At 46.1% G+C, this 21,218-nt stretch overlaps 2 protein-coding genes across 4 annotated transcripts in view; one reads left to right on the forward strand and one right to left on the reverse strand.

Annotated features, from left to right (window-relative positions):
* Nucleotides 1–7: 7 nt before the first annotated feature.
* Nucleotides 8–14,310, forward strand: CCZ1 (CCZ1 homolog, vacuolar protein trafficking and biogenesis associated). Of its 3 annotated transcripts, XM_059699277.1 has the most exons (15): nucleotides 11–207; nucleotides 1,223–1,320; nucleotides 1,414–1,507; nucleotides 1,783–1,860; nucleotides 2,272–2,319; nucleotides 2,891–2,974; nucleotides 3,640–3,815; nucleotides 7,110–7,191; nucleotides 8,616–8,677; nucleotides 9,305–9,416; nucleotides 9,910–9,943; nucleotides 10,543–10,660; nucleotides 12,074–12,232; nucleotides 12,732–12,859; nucleotides 13,975–14,310. In XM_059699277.1, the coding sequence occupies exons 1-15, from the start codon at nucleotides 106–108 to the stop codon at nucleotides 14,028–14,030; spliced, it is 1,431 nt and encodes a 476-aa protein (XP_059555260.1). In that variant the 5' UTR covers nucleotides 11–105; the 3' UTR covers nucleotides 14,031–14,310. The 3 variants fall into 3 exon arrangements, with proteins under 3 accessions (XP_059555262.1, XP_059555261.1, XP_059555260.1); XM_059699278.1 differs by lacking the exon at nucleotides 12,732–12,859 and having other exon boundaries at nucleotides 9–207; XM_059699279.1 differs by lacking the exons at nucleotides 12,074–12,232; nucleotides 12,732–12,859; nucleotides 13,975–14,310 and adding an exon at nucleotides 11,867–11,989 and having other exon boundaries at nucleotides 8–207.
* Nucleotides 13,018–21,218, reverse strand: part of LOC132235997 (radial spoke head 10 homolog B-like) — a 36,028-nt gene continuing 27,827 nt past the window's right edge. Inside the window, exons 17-19 of the mRNA XM_059699268.1 lie at nucleotides 20,738–20,831; nucleotides 17,115–17,310; nucleotides 13,018–16,307 (exon numbers count right to left, since the gene is read on the reverse strand). Coding sequence (XP_059555251.1) covers nucleotides 16,127–16,307; nucleotides 17,115–17,310; nucleotides 20,738–20,831 — 471 coding nt within the window. The 3' untranslated portion in view covers nucleotides 13,018–16,126. The remainder of the gene's footprint in view (nucleotides 16,308–17,114; nucleotides 17,311–20,737; nucleotides 20,832–21,218) is intronic.

Below are 21,218 nucleotides of genomic sequence, written 5' to 3' on the forward strand. Positions count from 1 at the left end.
GCAACCACTTCCGGGGCGACCGCTAGGAGGCGGAAGTGCGGTTTCCTGGAGGCGGCTGTCTGGGGACCGGCAGAGGGAGGCTCCCGAGGCGGGGGCCGGGCCGGGATGGCGGCAGCGGCGGCCGGGGCGGCCCAAGAGAAGCAGCTCCCGCCGGCCCTGCTGAGCTTCTTCATCTACAACCCGCGTTTCGGGCCGCGCGAGGGAGAGGTGAGCGGGGCGGAGCGGGGCTGCGCGCGGGGTCAGCCGGCGGCCGGGGCGGGGGGCGGCGGGCTCCGAGCTCCGGGAGCCGCGGGGGGCGCCCGGCAGGTGACCCTCGCCGCCCCGCGCCGGGCAGCACCTGCCACTCTGCCCTCCTCCTGCGGCATTACCGAGCCTGAGTGCCAGGAGTGCGCCGGGTCCCGGGTCCGGCGGGGTCCTGGCAGCGCAGCCAGGGTGCTTCGGGTCCCGGATCAGTGCCCGTGTGTGGAGTGAAGACTCGTCGGGTGAGTCGCCCGCCGCACGGGTCGAGTCCCTTCTCTTCGCGTGGGTCCTGGCGTGGCTAACATTGCGCGGGCGTCTTTGTTCCTGGAAGTCCCCGACCGGCGGCGTGGAGGAGCGGGGGCCGGAGCCCCGAGGTCACGCGGGCTTGCCGGAAGGACCCTCGCAGAGATTCCCCAGTTATTACTCAGTGTCTAAGTTCCAGGAGTTTGTGTTCGTGTAGGCTGTAGGGGGGCGGGGGGGGGGGGGTGGCGACTTCCCCAAAGGATGTCGGAGCCAGGTTTTGCTGGCAGGAAATCACAGCCCCTTTAAAGGCTGTCAGTCCAAATGCCCACGAACCTGCTGGGTGTCATTCGCGGGGAGGTGGAAGTTTGTGCGCACGCGCACACGCACCTGCACGCGCCTATTTCTTTCTAGCGTTGGTGTATGTATTACAAACCAGCATGAGGAAGGGACTCTGAAGATGGAGTGCCAGAGTAATTGTCCAGTAGTGCTACCTCAGTGGCGTGTGTATCACAATTGTCCTTCAGTCTGGGGAGCGTTTTACACATTGAAAGGATCATTCTCTTTCTGAAAAGTTTTTTGGTTTTTTGTGGGGGTTTTTTTGGCTTGGGAATGGTTGGTTTGTTTGTTTTGCCTTTAGCATGTATGATATGAGAGGTTGACATTAATCAGCATTTTCAACAGCTAGGATTTTAAAAATGTTTATGTTAATGCTGTGGTTCTGTTTCTCCTTCATACATAGGAGGAAAACAAAATTTTGTTTTATTACCCAAATGAAGTGGAGAAGAACGAAAAAATTAGAAATGTCGGCTTGTGTGAAGCTATTGTACAGTTTACAAGGTAACGCCTTTAAAGGCGCTTCTGCAAAGCTCAGTGGGTTCTTACAGCTCACACTGGAGAATCGTCCCCAACACATTCTTCTCACCCTTTTAGGACCTTCAGTCCATCAAAGCCTGCAAAGTCTTTACATACACAGAAGAATAGGCAGTTCTTCAACGAACCAGAGGAAAATTTCTGGATGGTCATGGTATTTACATACACAGTACATCTTTTTGAAATTGTAAAGTTATGGGTGATCTTTACTGTTAAGAATTTAGCAGAGTCCTCTGGCTATTGCATCAGAGTAAAATTACATTAAGATTGGTTGCAATTTTAAAATCCAACTCCTATTCAGTATTTGTTCTTGGGGCTGTTTTAAGAAATGTGTTTTTGTTGTGACAGGATCAAATATTTAAGTCTAGGGGGAAATTTTAAAACTTATAATTGATTCATTGTATAATTTCACTTTATCAAACTTTGTAGGTTGTTCGGAATCCTATCATTGAAAAGCAAAGTAAAGATGGAAAACCAGTTGTTGAATACCAAGAAGAGGAGTTGTTGGTAATGTCATTCTTTTATTTCATATTTTTTAGGAAAACATTTATTCCTAAATATGTTGGGTGACTTTCTCGGCCAGTTTTAAGCTATGTTGCTTTGCAGAAGTTTCTCAGGACACACATAGTAAGGTTTTCTAGCTACTGTTTACATTAGTACAATCTTATGAAAAGGTAGATGTACCATGCCTCACTAATGCCTTCTACTCATCATCCATGTTTAAATCCCTCCTGCAATCAGGCTTACTGCTTTATAATTGAATTTAAATACCTCTCTTTTCAGCACACAACTATTGTGGGATCAGGTTTATAAACATCATATTGCTTTGCCAACAGTCATTGTACTCTACCTACCGTGTAATAGAATTTTCTTTCCTTTCACCTTGAGACTTGTGCTGTGTCTTTGTGTTGTTTGCAGGACAAGGTTTATAGTTCCGTGCTCCAGCAGTGCTACAGCATGTACAAGGTGAGCGTGACATTGTTTCTGAATTGAATCTAGCCAGTTACCCCCATTGACAGGGGTTGTTTAAAACTAATTCTTAATTCTTTAGATGATTGCAAGGTGACTGTGTAGCTGGATGAGGGGGAGAAATGATGGGACCTCTGGGACAGTATTGAGTTTGTATGTACACTTACTCAATGAGCTCGGAGTACCTCTCCACTCCTGGCCCTGTACTAGGAATGTGTCCCTATTGGTGAACAGGACAGTCCAAATTCTTGAGGAAAATACACACTATCTGGTTTAAGAAGTCTGGTGACGATACTTATGTAAAGTTAAACGTAGGTATGAGCTGAGGTTAAAAACATGCCCAAAACAATTAGGTGATTTCATAAAAAGCACAACATCACTTAACAGTGTGTTAATTTTTGGTGACTTATTTTATAACTCCTCCTTTCTCATGTAACTAGATCCTATATTTAAAAGGGACTGGGGGATTAAATAAATCAAATTAATCTGAAAGTAAAAGAAGAACTTGTCATACCGGATGATTGAAGGGCATGGGAAATTGACTTTTTAAAACTTTTTACACCCTTAGCTTTTTAATGGTACATTTATGAGAGCCATGGAAAATGGAGGTGTCAAGCTCCTAAAAGAAAGATTAGAGAAATTCTTCCATCGGGTAAGTATTTTTAATTTTATTTACAATCTTGATAGTGTCCAGACAAACCTTTAGAGCAGTGGTTCTCAACTTTCTGGCCTTTTATTTATTTATTTATTTATTTAATTTTTAAATATCTTTTATTGATTTTTTACAGAGAGGAGGGGAGAGGGATAGAGAGTTAGAAACATCGATGAGAGAGAAACATCGATAAGCTGCCTCCTGCACACCTCCCACCGGGGATGGGCCCGCAACCCAGGTACATGCCCTTGACCGGAATCGAACCTGGGACCCTTCAGTCCGCAGGCCGACTCTCTATCCACTGAGCCAAACCGGTTTCGGCTCAACATCATTTTAACATAAGACGTCACTAAGTATATCCATGATATCACAAATGAGGCTAACCTAATTTGAGATGCACTAATAAAAGGAATCAAATACTTCAAAGAGAGAAAACACAATACTGAGGAAACATTAATGAGTTGTGTTTGAACTTTATATTTTGAAATTGGTACTAATTTCAGATCCAGTTATTTGTGGTGCACCCACTGGCTGGCTTGTCGGCATGCTCTTGCCAGTGTGTGGTTGTGTTGTACCATTAATTAGGGCTAATTATCTTCAGTTGTCAAAGAGTACTATATTCAGTGTGCTTATTTATAAATGTTGTGCCTTATTTTTTCCTACAGTATTTGCAAACGCTGCATTTGCAGTCATGCGATCTACTCGACATTTTTGGTGGAATCAGCTTCTTCCCATTGGATAAAATGACTTATTTGAAAATCCAGTCCTTTATTAACAGGATGGAGGAGAGCCTGAGTATAGTCAAGTACACTGCCTTTCTCTATAATGACCAACTCATCTGGTAGGTACGCCCTGAATGGATTTGGTGTTGGCTGTGATAGGATTAGATATTACTGCTGTTCATAGGATGTCAGCTGACTCTTTTTATTTATTTTTTTAATCCTCACCGGAAGACATGTTTTTATTGATTTTAGAGAGAGAAAGGAAAGAGAGAAACATTGATTGGTCGCCTCTAGTACACGCCCCAACCCAGGACTGAACCTGCAACCTTTTGGTGTAGGATGACGGTCCAATTAACTGAGCCGCCCAGCCAGCGCTCAGTTGATTTTTTCTTTGTCCGAAGTTTTTGGCTTATTTTTTTAAGAGAATTTTCCTCTTATTGAACTGACTTACTTTTCAGGGCTAATTGCTTTTATAAATAAATGCCTTAGATATTTTAAGTTAATCAGAGCTGACCATGCTCTTTGATCTTGGCTGGATTATGTTATGTTCCATACATGACAGTAAGTCTGTGTTCTGGACTAAACTAATCCTAAGTGAGGATTGTGCTTTGGATGCTCACAGCCCTGTTCTTGACAGTACTTCTGCCGACAGAAGTCCCTGACTTAAATAACGACGCCATCTTCAGAAATAGTGGGCGTGCTCTGCTGACATGCACAGACTGCAGACCACAGCCGTGTGTCGCTTGCAGCGTTGCAGTGGCTGCGTCCCTCAGAGCACTTGTGGAAGTCTTAGAGCAAAACAACGGCAGTCCATTTAGCAATGACACCAACACAGGACACAGAGTTATTTATAATAATAAAAGCGTAATATGCTAATTAGACTGGACGTCCTTCCAGAGGACCTTCCAGACAAAGCCGGGGCTGCGAGGGAAGCCTGGGTCCCAGGTGCCAGAGGGAAGAAGCCGGTGCCGGCAGCTTGGATGGAAGGCCTACTTTTGTGTGAATTTTGTGCCTCGGGCCTCTAGTTGATTCATAAACCAGAAAGAGCAGTCAGTCTTGACAAAGTAGTAGCATCACTTTGAACAGAAGAAAAGTTGTTTTTTAAAGGAAAAAAAATCATTCCTATGAAATAACTCTGGGAGACGGAGAACTCTGAACTTCTGAGCATGAGGGCTCTTTCCTGGGGCGGGGAGTCCTGACTCACTGGGCCGTGCGTGCAGGGTTTTGTTGGCTTCCTGTGGTTGTCTGTCTCTGCTAAGGAAGGAACTCTTGTTTGGTTTTTTAAAAACTTGTATTTTGAAATCACTGAAGATTGCCGTGCAGTTATAAGAATTTGCCCCCGAAGGTACCATCTGGCATAACTAACAACATTACTTCATTTGTTTCTGTAGGGGAGCGCGGGTAGGAATGGGGCGCAGGTACTGGACGGAGAGTTGCTTGGTCAGAGCTGGCGGAGACCCTATAACTCTGCACGCCTCTCTGCCCTCTGCAAACGGGGAGCACCTGCTGGTGTTCTGTGCTCTGAACTGCTGGCTGCAACTTAGTTTTTTAAAATGTTCTACCCAGAAAACCAGCACCAAAGGATTTAATGCCTAGCACTAAATCTTAAGTGCAATAATAAAAACAAAGCCCCAGGCACAGTGGGCGTGGCCAGCAGTTAAGGAATTAATGTCACCCTTCCCTTTTATAGGGCGTTTCCACTCCTGCCCTCTGGTCTAGGACAGCGCTGGATGGTGAGAGTGTAATGCACAACACATAGGCGCTTTAAAAGTTTCCAGTAGCCGAGATAAAGTAGAAAGAACCTGGTTAAGTGAATTACTATATTATATCTTGTAGCCCAATATATCTAAAGAGTTATCTCAGCCTGTAAATAATATAAAAAAATTCTTAGAAAAAAAATTCTTAACGAGCAATTTTTTGTGCCAAAGCTTAAAAATCCCGTGTGTATTCTATCCTGGCTCCCACGCCACATTTGGGGGGTTCGGGAGCCAGGGTGCCCAGTAGCTGCTGCTAGGGAGGCAGCTGGGGAAGCGCTGCCCAGCGCAATGCTTTCCGGGCTGTCTCTGCTTCTCTTAGCTGCCCTCCCCACTGGGACTGACTTATGTCTTAAAGGGGAAATCACACCCAGAGCCTGTTTTGCTTTTGTGTTTCTCTACCCCCCCCACCCCCACCCCCTTATCGCAATTAGTTCCGCAAAAGGAACCAGTGGGTGACCTTTCCATGGTTTGGTTTGCCAATTCCATCTGCCTGGTTGGCTGTGAACCTCTTCTCTGTTGGTTTTACCTTTGGACCTGAGCTCCTCCTTGTCCTGCAGGAAACAGAACCAAGCTGCCTGTGCGTGCAGGGCTCCCTTCTAGTTCTGTGTGTGGACGAGACGTTATGGAAATTGGACCTCGGAAGAGGAGAGGTGCTAGAGGAGGGGCAGCGTGGGAGAAAGCTGGAGGGCAGGACAGACCAGACTTTGTCTGACGTGATTTTAGTGGAAAAAGAAGAAAGAGCCATGGCTGGTTTGGCCCAATGGATAGAGCGTCGGCCTGTGGACTGAAGGGTCCCGGGTTCTATTCCAGCAAAAGGGCCCAGGCCCGGGTTGAGGGCTCGATCCCCAGTAGGGGGCATGCAGGAGGCGGCCGATCAGTGATTCTCTCTCATCATTGATGTTTCTATCTCTCCCTCTCCCTTTCTCTCTGAAATCAATAAATACTTTTAAAAAAGAAGAAGAAGAAGAAAGAGCCTCCGGATTGCGGTGTACGGGCTTAGTTCATATAAAGGCTGATTTCCTCACACGATTTTCCCAATTATCCTGAACAGGAAAAATACCCAGATACAGATTCACACCAGCTTATATTCCTACCTACAGACCCGACTTCAGGTAGAGTCCGATGCCAGCTAGCGTCTCAGCCATTTTCCCACAGGCTGCTCATTGTCGCCTCATTTCAGATTAGATGGTTTGCCTGAGGTTGGTTTCTTTCTCTTCCTCCTTTTCGCCTACACTGAAACCCAGAGAATTGAAATCCACTCCATTTCCGAGACGTAGCAGGGTCAGCTCCTGTCGGCAGCGCCAGCGCCTTCCCGGACGCTGAGCGAAAGAAGGTGGCGCTGTGCGTGGCCAGAAGCGAGCGAAGCCTCCGTCGCGAAGGGGAGCATCGTGGTCCCTAACACTCCCCGAAGCGTCCTGCGTGGAGCTCGGCCAGGGAATCGGGTCCTGTGACTTTATTTTAAACGGCCCGTGCGGTGCATGCCACAGGCGTGGCCTTCAGCAGGCCCCAGTGCCGACGCAGGTGTAACCCGTTCCCTCTGGAACCGCCGGTCAGGGAAGGGCTCTCCATCTGATGTAAAAGAGAGGAGACGCGCTTTCGCATAGAGCCGTGGAGAGACCGACCAGTCCCGCTTCTGACTGCTTTTCTGTGTTTCAGGAGTGGATTGGAACAAGATGACATGAGAATTTTATACAAATACCTCACCACTTCCCTCTTTCCAAGGCATATCGAACCTGAGGTACGGTTGGGTGCTAATCTCTCTCTCTAGGTAGGTAGGTAGGTATATGCATGCGTGTATGTATGTATGTACACATGCACATACACAGGTTGGGGTGGGAGGAGGATGTAGTAACTGGTTGTGGCTGGGGCAGCTCCGATCCCTATTTTACATCATTAGTGTGGTATGGAGTGAGACCTGGTTAGCTGTATTTCACTTCACACAGAACGCCATGTGTGTCAGCTCTCCTTTTATTACATTCAAAGGCAATAGCAAAGGTGTGTTTTTAAAGGAGCAATTCACTGAGTAGAGGGAGAACTGGTGTTTAGGTCGGGTTCTGGGAACTCGGAACGTGCCAGGACTTTTGACAAAGCAGTGGTAACCCCAACAGCACAGTTTTCTGCTGCTGCCAGCTGTTAGCACTGCTGTCAGGAGGTGCATGCTGGGTCCCTTATCTCCGCCTTCTGGGGGGTACCCAGGCTGGGGGCCTGAACTGACTTAGCCAGGCTCACCCCGCTAATAAGTGGCAGGGCCAGGACTCGACCTCAGTGGCGGTCTAATGCTAAAGCACCTGCTTCCGGAAGGACCGCTGCAGGAGGCTTTTCCAGGTGTGACGGTGCCGTGGCAACAGCAGAAAACGGCTTTATCATCCCGAAGAGCCAGGCTGTGAAACAGGAAACCACAGTGTACAGCATGGCCTGTGCACATGGACACATGAGCCGTCCCTCTCAGTGCAAACTGCTCACGTGGAGAGCTGGCTGTGCATTTTCACTATTGGTTTTGCTGGTTTCAGTTTTTCATTTGCTAAATCTTTCACATGCTGCAGTGTTATGTAGCCTAAAAGGACATCATTTTTTAGAAGAGTAACAAGTTTTTTAGCTAGTATGACTGTTGGATGGGGAGGGGGGTGTTTTTTATTTATTTTCTATGCATGTTGAAATAGTACATCTTCAGCAAAGGAAACTAGGAATGTGCAGTCTAGGAGGAGGCACGGCGTCCTGGTAGGGGGCAGGGACTCGGGTGTCAGGGGCCTGAGTTTGACACCTGGCCCTCCTGCTTGGGAGCTGTGTGCGCTGGTGAACGTCTGTGGACTTCAGTTTCCACATCTAGAAACAGGAAGAGAGTGTTCCCCATCGGGGATACAAGGTGAAGCTGAGTAATTCATGTCATTGCTAGGATGCATTAACCGCATGGGAGATTTCAGTTATTGCTGTAAAAGCACTAAATCAGGAGAGGGAATTTAGGGCCCAGGGAAGCTATGTTGTGATGGTTCTGGTTAAAATGAGTCCTCTGTGTCTGTGACCCCCCTCTTTTCTTGGTGGAAGGAGCGTGGGAAATTGATGTAGGAAAGTGGCACAGAGCCAACTGGTAGAGGAATGCTGCTTTTCAAAGCTTTGAAAGTAGACAATCTAATAAGTCATTTCTCAACATCGATTTGTTCACAGTTGGCAGGAAGGGATTCTCCCATCAGGGCAGAAATGCCAGGAAATCTTCAGCACTATGGAAGGTAGGACTCTGTTCTTCGGGGTGCGGTACTGGAGTTTATCGTCTTCCTTGGCAAAGATAACATCATGAACCCTGAATTACCTTTGTGCTGTTTTATTGATAACTAGAGGCCCGGTGCCGTGGGGGTCCCTCTCACAATCTGGGACTCCTCAGGGGATGTCGGATAGCTGGTTTCGGCCCAATCCCCGCAGGCCTGATCCAGGCAGGAGGGAGCCCAATCTTGTGCATTGAGCGTCTGTCCCCTGGTAGTCAGTGCACGTCATAGCAACTGGTCAACCAGTCGTTCAGTCGCTTAGGCTTTTATATATATAGATAGATGATCAACAAAGGAATTGTCTTGTTTCCAGTGAATTAAAACTATTACTTTTCTATATTCTGATTTGGTGTTTTGTAAGTAATATCTAGTTTCCCCCCCAAAATGGCTGTATAGTAAGTAGAATGTACTCCATTTATACAGGGTGGACAAAAGTAGGCTTACAGTTGTTCATGTGGAAACTAATGCAAAAATAAATAAGAATGAACTCAGTGTTTTGCATGCTCACAACTGTAGACCTTCTTTTACCCACCCTGTACATTCCTGTTTATAATTTTCCTAGTTGAATCGAGTCATCTCTTACTTGCTTCTCAGATTTCTGACTGGACCCTTGAACCTTAATGATCCCGAAGCAAAATGCAGATTCCCCAAAATCTTTGTAAATACCGATGACACTTACGAAGCCCTCCATCTCATCGTTTATAAGGTAACAACTGTTTTCCCTCCAGTGTTCCAGCTTAACACCAAAGTAACTCCCGTGTGTGTCCACGGGTAGGTGTGTAAACCTCTTACATGTTCTCAGAACAGATGCTGGACGTGAACATTATGATGAAACTCAACATGGGTGCCCTTCCGGAATAGTGCCTCCTTTCCAGCTCCTGTGAAGGAGTTTCCTTACTTGTGAGAGGGTAGCTGTCCAAGGCCTGGCGTCCTGCATGCTCAGTTGGACGCCCCCAGCACACACCTCACTGAGTACTGCCCTCACGTGCTTTTACAGCTATGGACTTGCTCGTTCTGTAGAGACAGTCTCAGTTCTTAATCTCATCTAGTGCTCACTCCATATCCAGATTTCTCCAGTTGGCCAGGAAATACCTTTACAAAGGTGATTTGTCCAGTCAGGAGTCCAGCCAGGTCACTGCATTGGCTCTGCAGCCTTCCCTCTGTGCCGCCTTGTAACCTCGGTGTGTCTTTCCTCCCAGGCCATGAGCGCAGCGGTGTGCTTCATGATTGACGGTAGGTACACCCCTGTGTCTGACTCCAGCCTTAGCCAAGCCTTTTCTCGCTACAATTCGCTGTGTTCTGTTCCTAAATGGTCAACATGTTGTCATAGCAGCATTGAGGGAAGTCGAGTCCTTGTCAGCAGCAGGACCTGGGCACTTCCGTGCCCCCCTGACTGTGGGAGGTAACAGAGGCACCTGTCTAGGGGGCTTTGCAAGTTAAATGAGGTCACATTTGAAGAGCCCCAGACGTGGCCCATCCGTGCTGTGTAATGTTTGTTAAATATTAGACCTTCTTGGGTCGACTTGGGGTGGACAGCCCGTTTACCACCCACAGCACATGCTTACGTCAACATTCTCAGTGAGAGGTCTTTGCTTTTGCTGTTTTTTTCCATCTTAAATATAATTTTGATTTTTTGTTTCTCTTCTATTGAGGGGGAGAGAGGGTGGGCAGGGAAATCTGATCATTTAATTGCCTCATCTCCCAGATCCAGTAAAGGTTTGAATTGTTAATTCAGTAAAGACGGCAAAATTGTTCTCAAGAGAGTAAATGAACATTGACCTTTTTACCCCCGAGCATGGTCGCACTCACTGCTTTTCTGCCTCACCTGCTAGCCTCCGTGCAGCCTACATTGGACTTTTGCCGAAGACTGGACAGCATTGTGGGGCCCCAGCTCACGGTGCTGGCATCAGACATTTGTGAGCAATTTAACGTCAACAAAAGAGTGTCTGGGTCAGTACTTTACTTTGTGTTTCCTTCCAGCATGTAACCGGGCTTGGGAGAGTCGGGGGGGGGGGGGGGGGGCGGGTTCTCCTTAAGCAAACGGACAGTATCGTTCGCGTTCCCTCCACCTCCAGAGAGCAGCAGAGAGCTCAGTCCTGTCGGAAAGGCTTCCGGGGGAGCTGCTCCTGAGTTTTCTGCCCACGCTGATGGTTGGGCTGGCCTGCCCTGGTTGTGGCATGAGCGTATGTGCTGAGGTGTGCCCGCTCTGCCCATAGGCTTGGCCTGTGAGAGCCCGCCCACATCCCACATCCCACATCCCACATCCCACATCCCACTCGACCAGCCCGGTGGAGAAAAAACCCCTGTGTGAGGGTTAACCATGATAAAAATTCTGCTTCTATGAGAATTCCCTTTTCATTTTCCTGGACGCTAAGCTATCACATGCTTTCTTTGCCTAGATGCACAGTATTACAGTAATAACCCACTTACCCAGAGGCCGCACTTCCGCACCCTCAGCCCCGGGACGTGGCTGCAAGCCCTGCAGTGAGCAGAGGCCCTGAGCCCCCAGTGGCAGGGCCGCTCAGCCTCTCACCCAGACCCCAGACTGTGACTTAAGTGAGGGCACAGTGAGAGGGGAGGGCAGGAGGCCCTGGAGCTAGTGGCCCAGAAGTCGCAGGCCCTGACCTGGGGGGCAGTGGGGTAGCACCCACTCATTTACAGTAATTGAAGCCGCATCCCAACTAAATGTTTATCATCCTTCAGCAGAAAGGCTGATCTCCACTGAGGAGGGTGCAGTGTTGCTAGTTAACAGTAGTTAGCTTCAGTTCTGTGACCGATTCACACACGAACACGTGTGTTCCCGGTTCTGTGGGGTAAAGGAGATGTTACTCTCCTGATGGGCCAGCAGACTTCTGAAAGGGCCGAATAGTAAGTATGTTAGACTTCGTGGCTGTATATGTTACACCTCCTCCATGGTGGTTTGTGTGAAAGCAGCACAGGCAGTACATTAACATGAGGTGTGGCCGTGTTCCAGTAAGACTTTATTTAGAAAAACGGGGCCAAGAGATACATAGTCTGTATTCAGTTTGCCCCCCCCCCTTTTTTTTAACAGAAAATTCAGGGAATACGGAGTGATTGCCATTTATAAAACATACTTTTATTGAGAAAGTCATAAAATGGTTTAACTATTTTTATTTTTTAAACAATACACTTCAGCCCTCTGGAAAATTCCGTCAGATTAGAACCTCACAGATATCACGTAAATGTAACAGGCTCCTCACACGAGTGAATGAGGAGCCTGTCACACCTTCACGCAGTTTCTCGACGGGAAGGCCCAGCCACACAGTTCCAGGTTTGGACAGTGTCCTTGTGTCACTTGGAGAGCCCTTTCAGAGGGTTACATTCACTGCTCTGTTCTCGCAGGTCTGAGAAAGAACCCCAGTTTAAGTTTATCTACTTCAACCACATGAATTTAGCGGAAAAAAGTACGATTCACATGAGAAAAACACCCAGTGTGTCGCTGACATCTGTTCACCCGGATCTGATGAAGATTCTGGGTGACATCAACAGTGACTTCACCAGGTAATTCTGACCACCTCTCAAGCGAAGTGCCCCCTTGTAATCAGCAGAGACCCTACCAGACCGCTGTACCGATTTTTCGGTAATTTCCACACAAAGGTGGAATATTGGCGCTAGATGAAAGGTAGACCTATTTTCTACAATGTCTCCAAGTTCCATCTTATTCTAACCACTTGTTTGCATGTAACTAACATTTTTCTATATCATGTTGGTTTTTTCTCTTTAATGCTCAGGAGCCCAGGTATAGGGGACAGTTAGGTTCAGGGCCTCAGGTCTGGTAGGATTAAGGGAATTGTCTTCAAAACCCAGTGACCACTGCCCTTTAGAGGGGCTCGACCACCTCTCTGGGCTTCCAGGCCCATCATTAAGCCCAAAGCTTCGGGTGACTCGTACGGCACTCCCTGGAGTTCTCAGATGACTGAGATTTCCTGTTGTAGATAGTTTCTCACAGTCTGGCTCTGTTTGTAATAAACGACTGCATTTTGAAACTCTTGTCTTGCAGGGTGGACGAAGATGAGGAAATCATCGTGAAAGCCATGAGTGATTATTGGGTTGTTGGGAAAAAGTCTGACCAGCGGGAGCTCTATGTTATTTTGAATCAAAAAAATGCAAACCTGATTGAAGTAAATGGTAAATAGGATTTGGTATCTGAGCACAATGTTAATGCTTCTCATATTTAAAAACCACTGTCTTCATTGTACTGAGACACATGCTCAATAGAACAGCACGACTGTTGCGATTTCAAGCAGATGCTTCCGCTGCTCGGAGGAAACCTTTGATCCAGTCTGTTTTTCTGTAGCTTAGTTCCTTGAAAAAGTATGTGAAAAACTTGCCCGTGTCACGGGAAACTTGACAATGGCCAAAGGAAAATTATTTTTATGAGGCCAAAGGAGAAAATCCCACGGCTTCACATACTGTGGATGAACTGGTCTTTCTTACTTCCTGGGTGAGAATACACCCTTTGAAGCAGAGCAGCCAGGCTCATGAAGCAATGACAGCCACTCTGTGCGGGAGCAGTAACGCTGGGGCGTGCCTCCCGCTCCAGCCGGAGCCGGTCTGTCCTCCGCACACTGTGATCCCAGCAGCTGCTTTGTGCTGGCCTGGAGGCAAGGGTGGTGTCACCTTCCCTGCACCCAACCCCGGTCCGGCTCTGCAAGAGACCAGAGCAGGGAGTGGACAGTTGGGATGCACCCAAGTGCCTGCCACCTGTCAGCAACGTTAGGTGTGAGTTTTTTCTGCAGGTATCTCCGAGGGCATATTCCATTTCTCTCTCCTGGTAACACATGCATAGTTGTGTGCGTTAGAAACCACAGTGAGGCCGTGGCTCAGTACAATGGGAATTGAGTCGTCACGAGAGAGGCCGCTGGAGCACCTGGTCCACAGGTCATGGCTGCAGCTGGAGTTCGTGCTTGCATCAGAGTTCTCAAGATTTTAGAAGTTGTGCTCCTAAGGCCCCCACCGTGGGTGTCTCAGGCCCTGTGGGGCTGGGTTTGAGCTTTCTCAGGCTCGAAGAAGCAGTGTTTCTCTGTTAAATAGCACTGAAGTCTCGTGGGCATGTTAGGCTTTTTCTTTCTCTTAGTTTGTTAACGTTTCTTGCCTCAGCTTCTTAGAAATAAGATCAACATTAATGCAGATAATTACTTATTCCCAACTTTATTCCAGAAGAATTTAAGGTACTAATATGTGTCATATAACCTTTGAGTGAAAAGCTCTCCCTTACTCACTGCTTTCTGTTCTTCCTGCAGAGGAGGTAAAGAAACTTTGCGCCACGCAGTTCAATAACATCTTCTTCTTGGATTGACGGGTAACGGCTCACAGAAGCATCTTTTAAAAAGCCACTCAGCAAGCGTTCTGTTTACACTGCAGGATATTGGTCATATTATTGACTGGATTAATGACAATAGTAAAGCAATACTTGCTTTGAAGAATCAAATTTCTACTCAGTCTGATGATCCTCTGAAGTTTTTAGATTTTAAATATTTATGTGGAATTAGCCAATGACATTCTATCATTCCATTCTTTGGACATTATGTGAATATTTTACTGGGAAATAAGACTAATAAATTGTTCAAGTTTTTAAACTTCCGGTTTTGCATTGAGTCTCTCCTGTCGCCTGTGTGTAGACCACACTGGCCAGTGGGCCCCTGGCTCATGCTGGGGGCTACTTGACCAGCTGGAGCTTCGCAGAGTTGGGGTCCCTTCCCTGGTCCCTAGAACTGAAGTGATGAACTAAGGCCTTTGCCCAAAGGAATTGCTAGATGTGGTTTTTACCTTGAGTACTGATGCCGTTTTTGACCTCATATATCCTGCTGAGTGAAAGTGCCCCCGTGTGGCCTAGACATAAAGCGATTTGTTATGTAGAACAAACTCCCAGTGCACTCTGCAAGCAGCTTCACAGCTGAGACAGAGCCGGCTGGGTTTTACTTAACAGAACCTGCCCTTAGTGGCCTGGTCCCCCCAGAGTCGGGGTGAAAACAAGCCAGGCATGGTCTAGAAACACTGGACCTACCCAGCCCTCACAGGGGTTCCAGTTCCCGTCGCCTGACCTGCATGCTCCTGTGAGTTAGGGAGGAGATGGGAGAAAACTCATCGATTTGTAGTGTTTTTGTGGTCTTACATAATGCAATTTCCACTATGACTTCCTCTCAATAAAGGCATGCTTTGTGTTTATTGCTGACTTGATAATTGCAGTCCAAAGAGATCTGGTCTCTGAGGGATCATTTGAAACTGTTGCACTTTTCAACCAAAAATGTAGCCAGTGTTTTTTCTCTGTTGCACGCTGGTGTCTAACTCTGTTAGTTCAAAGGTTTTCGTGTAGGCACTTTAATTGTCTAGGTCCGTACTCAGTGTTGCTCTTCCTGGTCTGTTTGCAAGGCTAGTTCGGGAAATGCATGGGAATACTGCATCTTTTTGGTTGTTGGTCCCTTTTAATTATTTTTATCTGTATTATGCTGATATTTGCTTTAAATTCTATTTTGTTGACCTTTAATAATGCTTACTTTCTAATCATCTTGATTAGATTTTCCGGGTGCATTTTTCCTACTTTTATTTTTATCTTTTCTATATGATTTTGTTGAAGATGTTTCCCTTGTAAAGAGGAACATTGAAGTGATTTTTTTTTTTTATACAATCTAAGTACCTCTGGGGCTTGGGAGGGGAAGAGGTGAGTTAGCCTGTTACATTGGTGATTCCTGGTATCTTGGCACTTCTCCCCACCATCTTTTGTTTTCTGTTTCCATCTTTTTTCTTCATTGTTCTCCTTTTTTCCAAGATTTATGTTAGATGATAGTTTCCTTCCTTCTGCCAGTTGGAAAGCTAGAAATTGTCTTTTTATGCTTTTGGTGGTAGGTCTTAAATTTTAAAACAAATTATTAGCTCTGACATTTTCTAACAGAGACTTAGAGTATTCACTTAACCGCCAACTGCACACCCGCTCCTGACCCTGCTGTTTGGCCTTGGGTCCTGCAATGTTTGTGGTGCTGACTCTCGGGAATGAGTCCCGTAAGAGGACAGGTAGGATATGGACACAGGGCGGTGACAAGGGGCAAAGGAACTATTTTGGGGAGGGAGCCTGAAGAAATGTTTCAATGAGTGCACCTACTCCCCATTGATATGTGATTGGTTTTATCAGATTCTAAACTTAATCACCAATCATTGAATACACACTCATTTACTCCACATATCATGTATTTTCATGCAGCTCAGTTTTCAGAGTGCAGGCATTCAGTGGTCCAACCTTAGAAAAACTGGGAACAGTGGACAGGGCGTGGTATTCAAGCACACTGCGACGGGAAGTAAAACACAACTGTATTGGTCAGGAAATGCATTGCAGTGCTTTGGTCTAACCTGCTTTCACATCTGCTGGTTCCTGTGGCTCGTTGACAAACCCGGTCGCCTCTATTTTTTCTTCTTCTTACTTACAAAGGATTTGGACAGGCCCAATACCTGGACCTCTTTTGGGAGGCCCAGCATTACATGCAGGGATGGGATGTCCACAGGTTCCTTGATCACAGTGATGTCGACCACGTGGTGGTCTTGTCTTTTGACCTCTTCCTCTTTCAACTCCAACATCAGAAGCCTAAAACCAGAAGCAAGCAGAAGGAGACGGTGTTACTTCCTTTGTAATTTCAAAACAGTTTTTATGCTCCATGTGGAGTAAAGTTGTCTATAACTTAGTTTCCAAAAACTAAGTTATCGTCACTTTCTGAAATAAATTGATATCATATCTAGACGAGAGCTGCAGTGACTTGTGGACCACTTTTCTCTTAGCAACAGGCAGCTAGTAAGTAGCCTTTGAAAATCCTCTGAGTCCTTTTGCTTAAGACCAGTTGACTGCCTTCTTCCACAGACCAACAGGCTTGAGGGGCACTTGACAGAAAGCAGGCGTTTGGACTCTGGCCCAACACGTGTGCACAGAACTGAGCCCGGACAGAGGCTCGGGACAGGTAAGGGTGCAGCCCTTCAGGGCCGTGTGCCGGGCATTGTTTTACGTGCTTTACGCACATTAGCTCACGTCATCCTCACCGCAGCTTGCAGACCAGGAAACTGAGGCACACAAGTGGCTGACCTTGCCCAGGGTCACCCAGGTGTTAAATGGTGGGGCTGGGATTTGAACCCAGGCGATCTAGATCTGTGGTCTGACTCAGCGACTCTGTCACATTGCCTCTTCGTGTGAGCCCTGCGACACAGACGTCACCACCACCTTAGAGAACAGGGAGCTCCCAGGCAGGGTTCTTCCGGGGAGCCCCATGAGGACAGGCGCCACCACCCCACCCCCTTCCCTCTCGCCCTCCCCCTCCCTCCCCAGGAAGTCGTGTGCTTTCAGCAAAAGCACTGGTCCCGGCTCCTGGCAGCTCCAGGAAGGGGCCGAGAGGGTTCTAGTTACCTTGCTTCCAGCTCGTCGCTTTCTGTCTTCCTCCGCTTGGCCATGGCTGTGAAATGTAACTTATTTTCCTTTATTTTCTCCTTGAGAGTTTCTTCATGTCTATATGCTTGGAAGAACGTGTTCACAAAAAAGATACACATACAGTTGATCCACCTGTTGATGTTTTCGCATTGTTCGTCCTTGCCTTTTTTTCTCCCTGGAAGAAAGTTGCACTTCAGTGAGCATCCATCCAGTGGTGCAGCGACCTTGGAGCCCGTGTCCATATTCTGCCCCTCCAGGAGGGGGTGCGGTGCTCCTCCGGCCTCTGGGGGTGAAAGGAGCTGCAGGACGCTGGACGGACCACCCGGGGGGCGAGGCAGGCGCCACTGGGCCATAGCTGTGACCATTAGGATTTCCTCCAGTCTCCTGGCACCTGTGATATTTTTCTAAATAGCTTAAGTGTTTTTTGTTGTTGTTTTTTAATTAAAATTTTAGAAAATGTATTGACATTGTCCATGTTTCAGGAAAAGGAAATCTGCTTGGCATTTGTGTACACTGTCTTAAAGACAGTTTTCATTAAGAAAATAAAAGGATTTTAAACTCTGAAATGGATAAGAAGTAATATTCTTTTTTAGAGAGAGAGGAAGGGAAAAGGACAGAGAGGTAGAAATACCGATGAGAGAGAAACATCATTGACCAGCTGCCTCCTGCACGCCCCCTACTGGGGATGGAGCCCACAACCCGGCATGTGCCCTGATTGGGAATGAACTGGTGACTTCTTGGTTCATGGGGTCAATGCTTAACCACTGAGCAACACTGGCTGGGCATAAGTAATATTCTTTTATTTTTAATATATATTTTATTGATTTTTTACAGAGAGGAAGGGAGAGGGATAGAGAATTAGAAACATAGATCAGTTGCCTCCTGCACACTCCCTACTGGGGATGTGTCCGCAACCAAGGTACATGCCCTTGACCGGAATCAAACCTGGGACCTTTCAGTCCGTAGGTTGATGCTCTATCCAGTGAACCAAACTGGTTAGGGCGTAATATTCTTTTTTTTTGTAAAATATACTTTTATTGATTTCAGAGAAGGAAGTGGGAGAGATAGAATTATCAATGATGATAAGAAAAGAAAACAACCAATAAAAAGGAAATATCAGTGATGAGAGAGAATCATTGATCAGCTGCTGCTGCAATGCCCCACACTGGGGATCAAGCCCACAACCCTGGCATGTGCCCTGACCGGGAATTGAACCATGGCCTCCTGGTTCATAGGTTGATGCTCAACCACTGAGCCACACAGGCCAGGTGCAATTGTCTTTATCTGTCTGACTTATTCACAGTTTTTCGGCCATGATTATTCAGGTTTCCTATATTTTCTTAAGTTGACTTTTGTTATTAATTTTCTCTTCCTAGTTAGGATGTGTGTATTTACCACTTTTATTCTGACTGTACTAGGTTGAAGATGTCTATTTTCTTTTTAAAGAACCAGCTTTTAGAATGGTCAGTTTCAATATTTTTCGCTCTCCTGTGCCTCATTTGAGAGTGTCTTTTGTCGCCATGCTCCTCCTGCTCTCCTTGCACTTGGAAATGCCTCCCTTTATCTTCTGGGATGAATGTTTAGTTATCAGAGTTTCTTATTTAACAGTGAAGACCCTTAATACTATAAATTTATTTTATAGTTTTGACCATGTCTTGTATGTAATGTTTAAGTTATTTCAATTTTCTAAGTACAGTGGGGCCTTGACTTACGAGTTTAATTCGTTCTGAGACCGAGCTCGTTAAGGAGCTCGTTAACTCAAATTACTCTGTCAACTCAATGCAAAAAATCGGCCGAGAGACAGCTGGTATCTCAAAAAAATCGTTAGTCGGGACACTCGTAAGTCAAGGCCCCACTGTATTCTCAAAGAATTCTTTAGCAGAATAGAGGACTTCAGCTGCTTGTTGTTTGCTTTGCATTTAATTTCCAAGTGCTTGGATGATGCTGACTTTTCAGATCTGCATACCTGGCTCTTCTTTGGAAAGAGGACCCGGAGGCGTTGGGTGCCCCAGCGGGAGGGGAGGGTGCAGCGGGAAGCCGGTGCGGACAGGCTGAGGAAGCAACGGGGAGGGAGGAGGTGGACTCAGCAGATCGAATGCTCCAGGATGTGACTAGGCGGGAGGACGGTAAGAGGAATGTGAGGGGTCGAATAAGGTTTAGTTGTTTTCAACTTGAGCATCTTTCAAAACCAAAGCGAAGGAGACAGCCTCAGTATTACTTGTTGGTTAAGTCTCCTATGGGCTGCAATCCTGGCAGCCGCCTGGCATGCAGGTGTTCCTGTACCTAGTCATAGAGAAGCTTCCAGAAGACTACAAAGCTTCTGCACAACAAAGGAAAGCACATAAAGTGGGCAGGCGGTCCACAGAATGGGAGGAGACATTTGCCAATCATATCTGAGGAGGGTTAATATCCAAAATATATAAACTCATAAAAACCAATAACCACAAAAAAACACAATGTAACTGAGGATCCAAGTAGACATTGCTCCTAAGAGGACATACTGATGGCCAACATGAAAAGCTGCTCCACATCACTGATCACCGGGGAAATGCCCAACAGACTCGCACCTGTTCGAATGGCCACCATCACAAAGACCAGGGAGAGCATGCTGGGAAACGGGTCAGTAGTGGGAGCAAAGTCCCTTCTGATCATTCCAGGAGCTTCCTGGCTGGTGTGTGGAAAACAGTATGGTAATTCCTTAAAATGTCAAAAATAGAACGACTACTTTATGACCAGCAATTCCACTTCTGGGAAGATATCCAAAGAAAATAGAAACAATGTCGAATAGATAGCTGCTTCCCATTATTGTCATGGAAACAGCCCACGTGTTCATGAACAGATGACTGGGTAAGACGTTGTGGAACATACATACAACATAATTCTATTCAGCCAAACACAAGGAGGAAATCATGCCATTGGCAGCAACATGGATGGACCTCCAGGGCTTATGCTAAGTGAAGTAAGTCAGACAAAAACACTGTAGGATCTCAGTTACATGTAGGACCGTCACAACAACATAAAAACTCAGGAACAAGCAGATTTGCGGTTACGGGGGGGGGGGGGGTGCAGTGCAGGGGAGAACTGGCGGGAGGTCCTCAAGAAGCACAAACTTCCACTTACTGATAAGATAAATAAGCAGCAGGGATGTAATGTACAACATGACGGCGCTAGTTCAGCACTGTTTGTTGTATATGAAAGTTAAGAGTGTAAGTCCCAGTGGTTCTCATCACAAGAAAAATGGTTTGATATCTATGAGATAGATATTAATTAAATGTATTGAGGCAACCATTTCATGATATATGTAAGTCAAATCATTATGCTGTATACCTTAAACTTATACAGTACTACAAGTCAATTATATCTCCATGAAGCTGAAAAAATATACCAAAAACAAACAAACCCAAAACTCATAAGATCATGCCCGACAAGGTACTCTGTGAAGCTGGAGACAGAATTGGAAGCAGCAGTACCAGCCTAATTATATACATAATTTTTTAATTAAAAAAATGTTTTAAGATGGTTGTACATTTTTTCATAAATTTTAAAAATCATGTATAAGCAACAGTTTGCCAAAATTAAAGTTATATAATTAAGATACTCACCACAATGAGGTAATGAAAACATTAGCCCTTTTCCTGGAGATTTAATAGTCATTTTGGAAATTCTGTCATCACTTAGTGACTTCCTGAACTTGGGCTTTTATGTAAAAAAAAAAAATTATAAAGAATATTATTTCTGCATCATCATGTACTAAAACTAATTTTCTACATTTCAAATAATTAGAAATTGTTAATGAGGCTGTTCTCTTTAAGCTAAGTAGCAGTTATTGTATCTACTGCAAGGCTCCCCGCCAAGAAACCAAGGAGTTGAGGAAATATTATGCACAGTTAATACTACTTACATTCATATATTAATGGCTTTAATTCCCACACATATGCTATTCACACCCACATTTCTGTCTCGAGCTAGATCTCGCCCTTGAACTCCACACTTGTATATCCAACCGTGCTACTTGCTCACCACTTGGATGGCATGTGTCCTAATATGTCCAAATCCAGCCCCTTAATTTCGCCCCATCTCATC

Source organism: Myotis daubentonii, chromosome 5, assembly GCF_963259705.1.
Source record: "Myotis daubentonii chromosome 5, mMyoDau2.1, whole genome shotgun sequence".
Classification (NCBI taxonomy): domain Eukaryota; kingdom Metazoa; phylum Chordata; class Mammalia; order Chiroptera; family Vespertilionidae; genus Myotis; species Myotis daubentonii.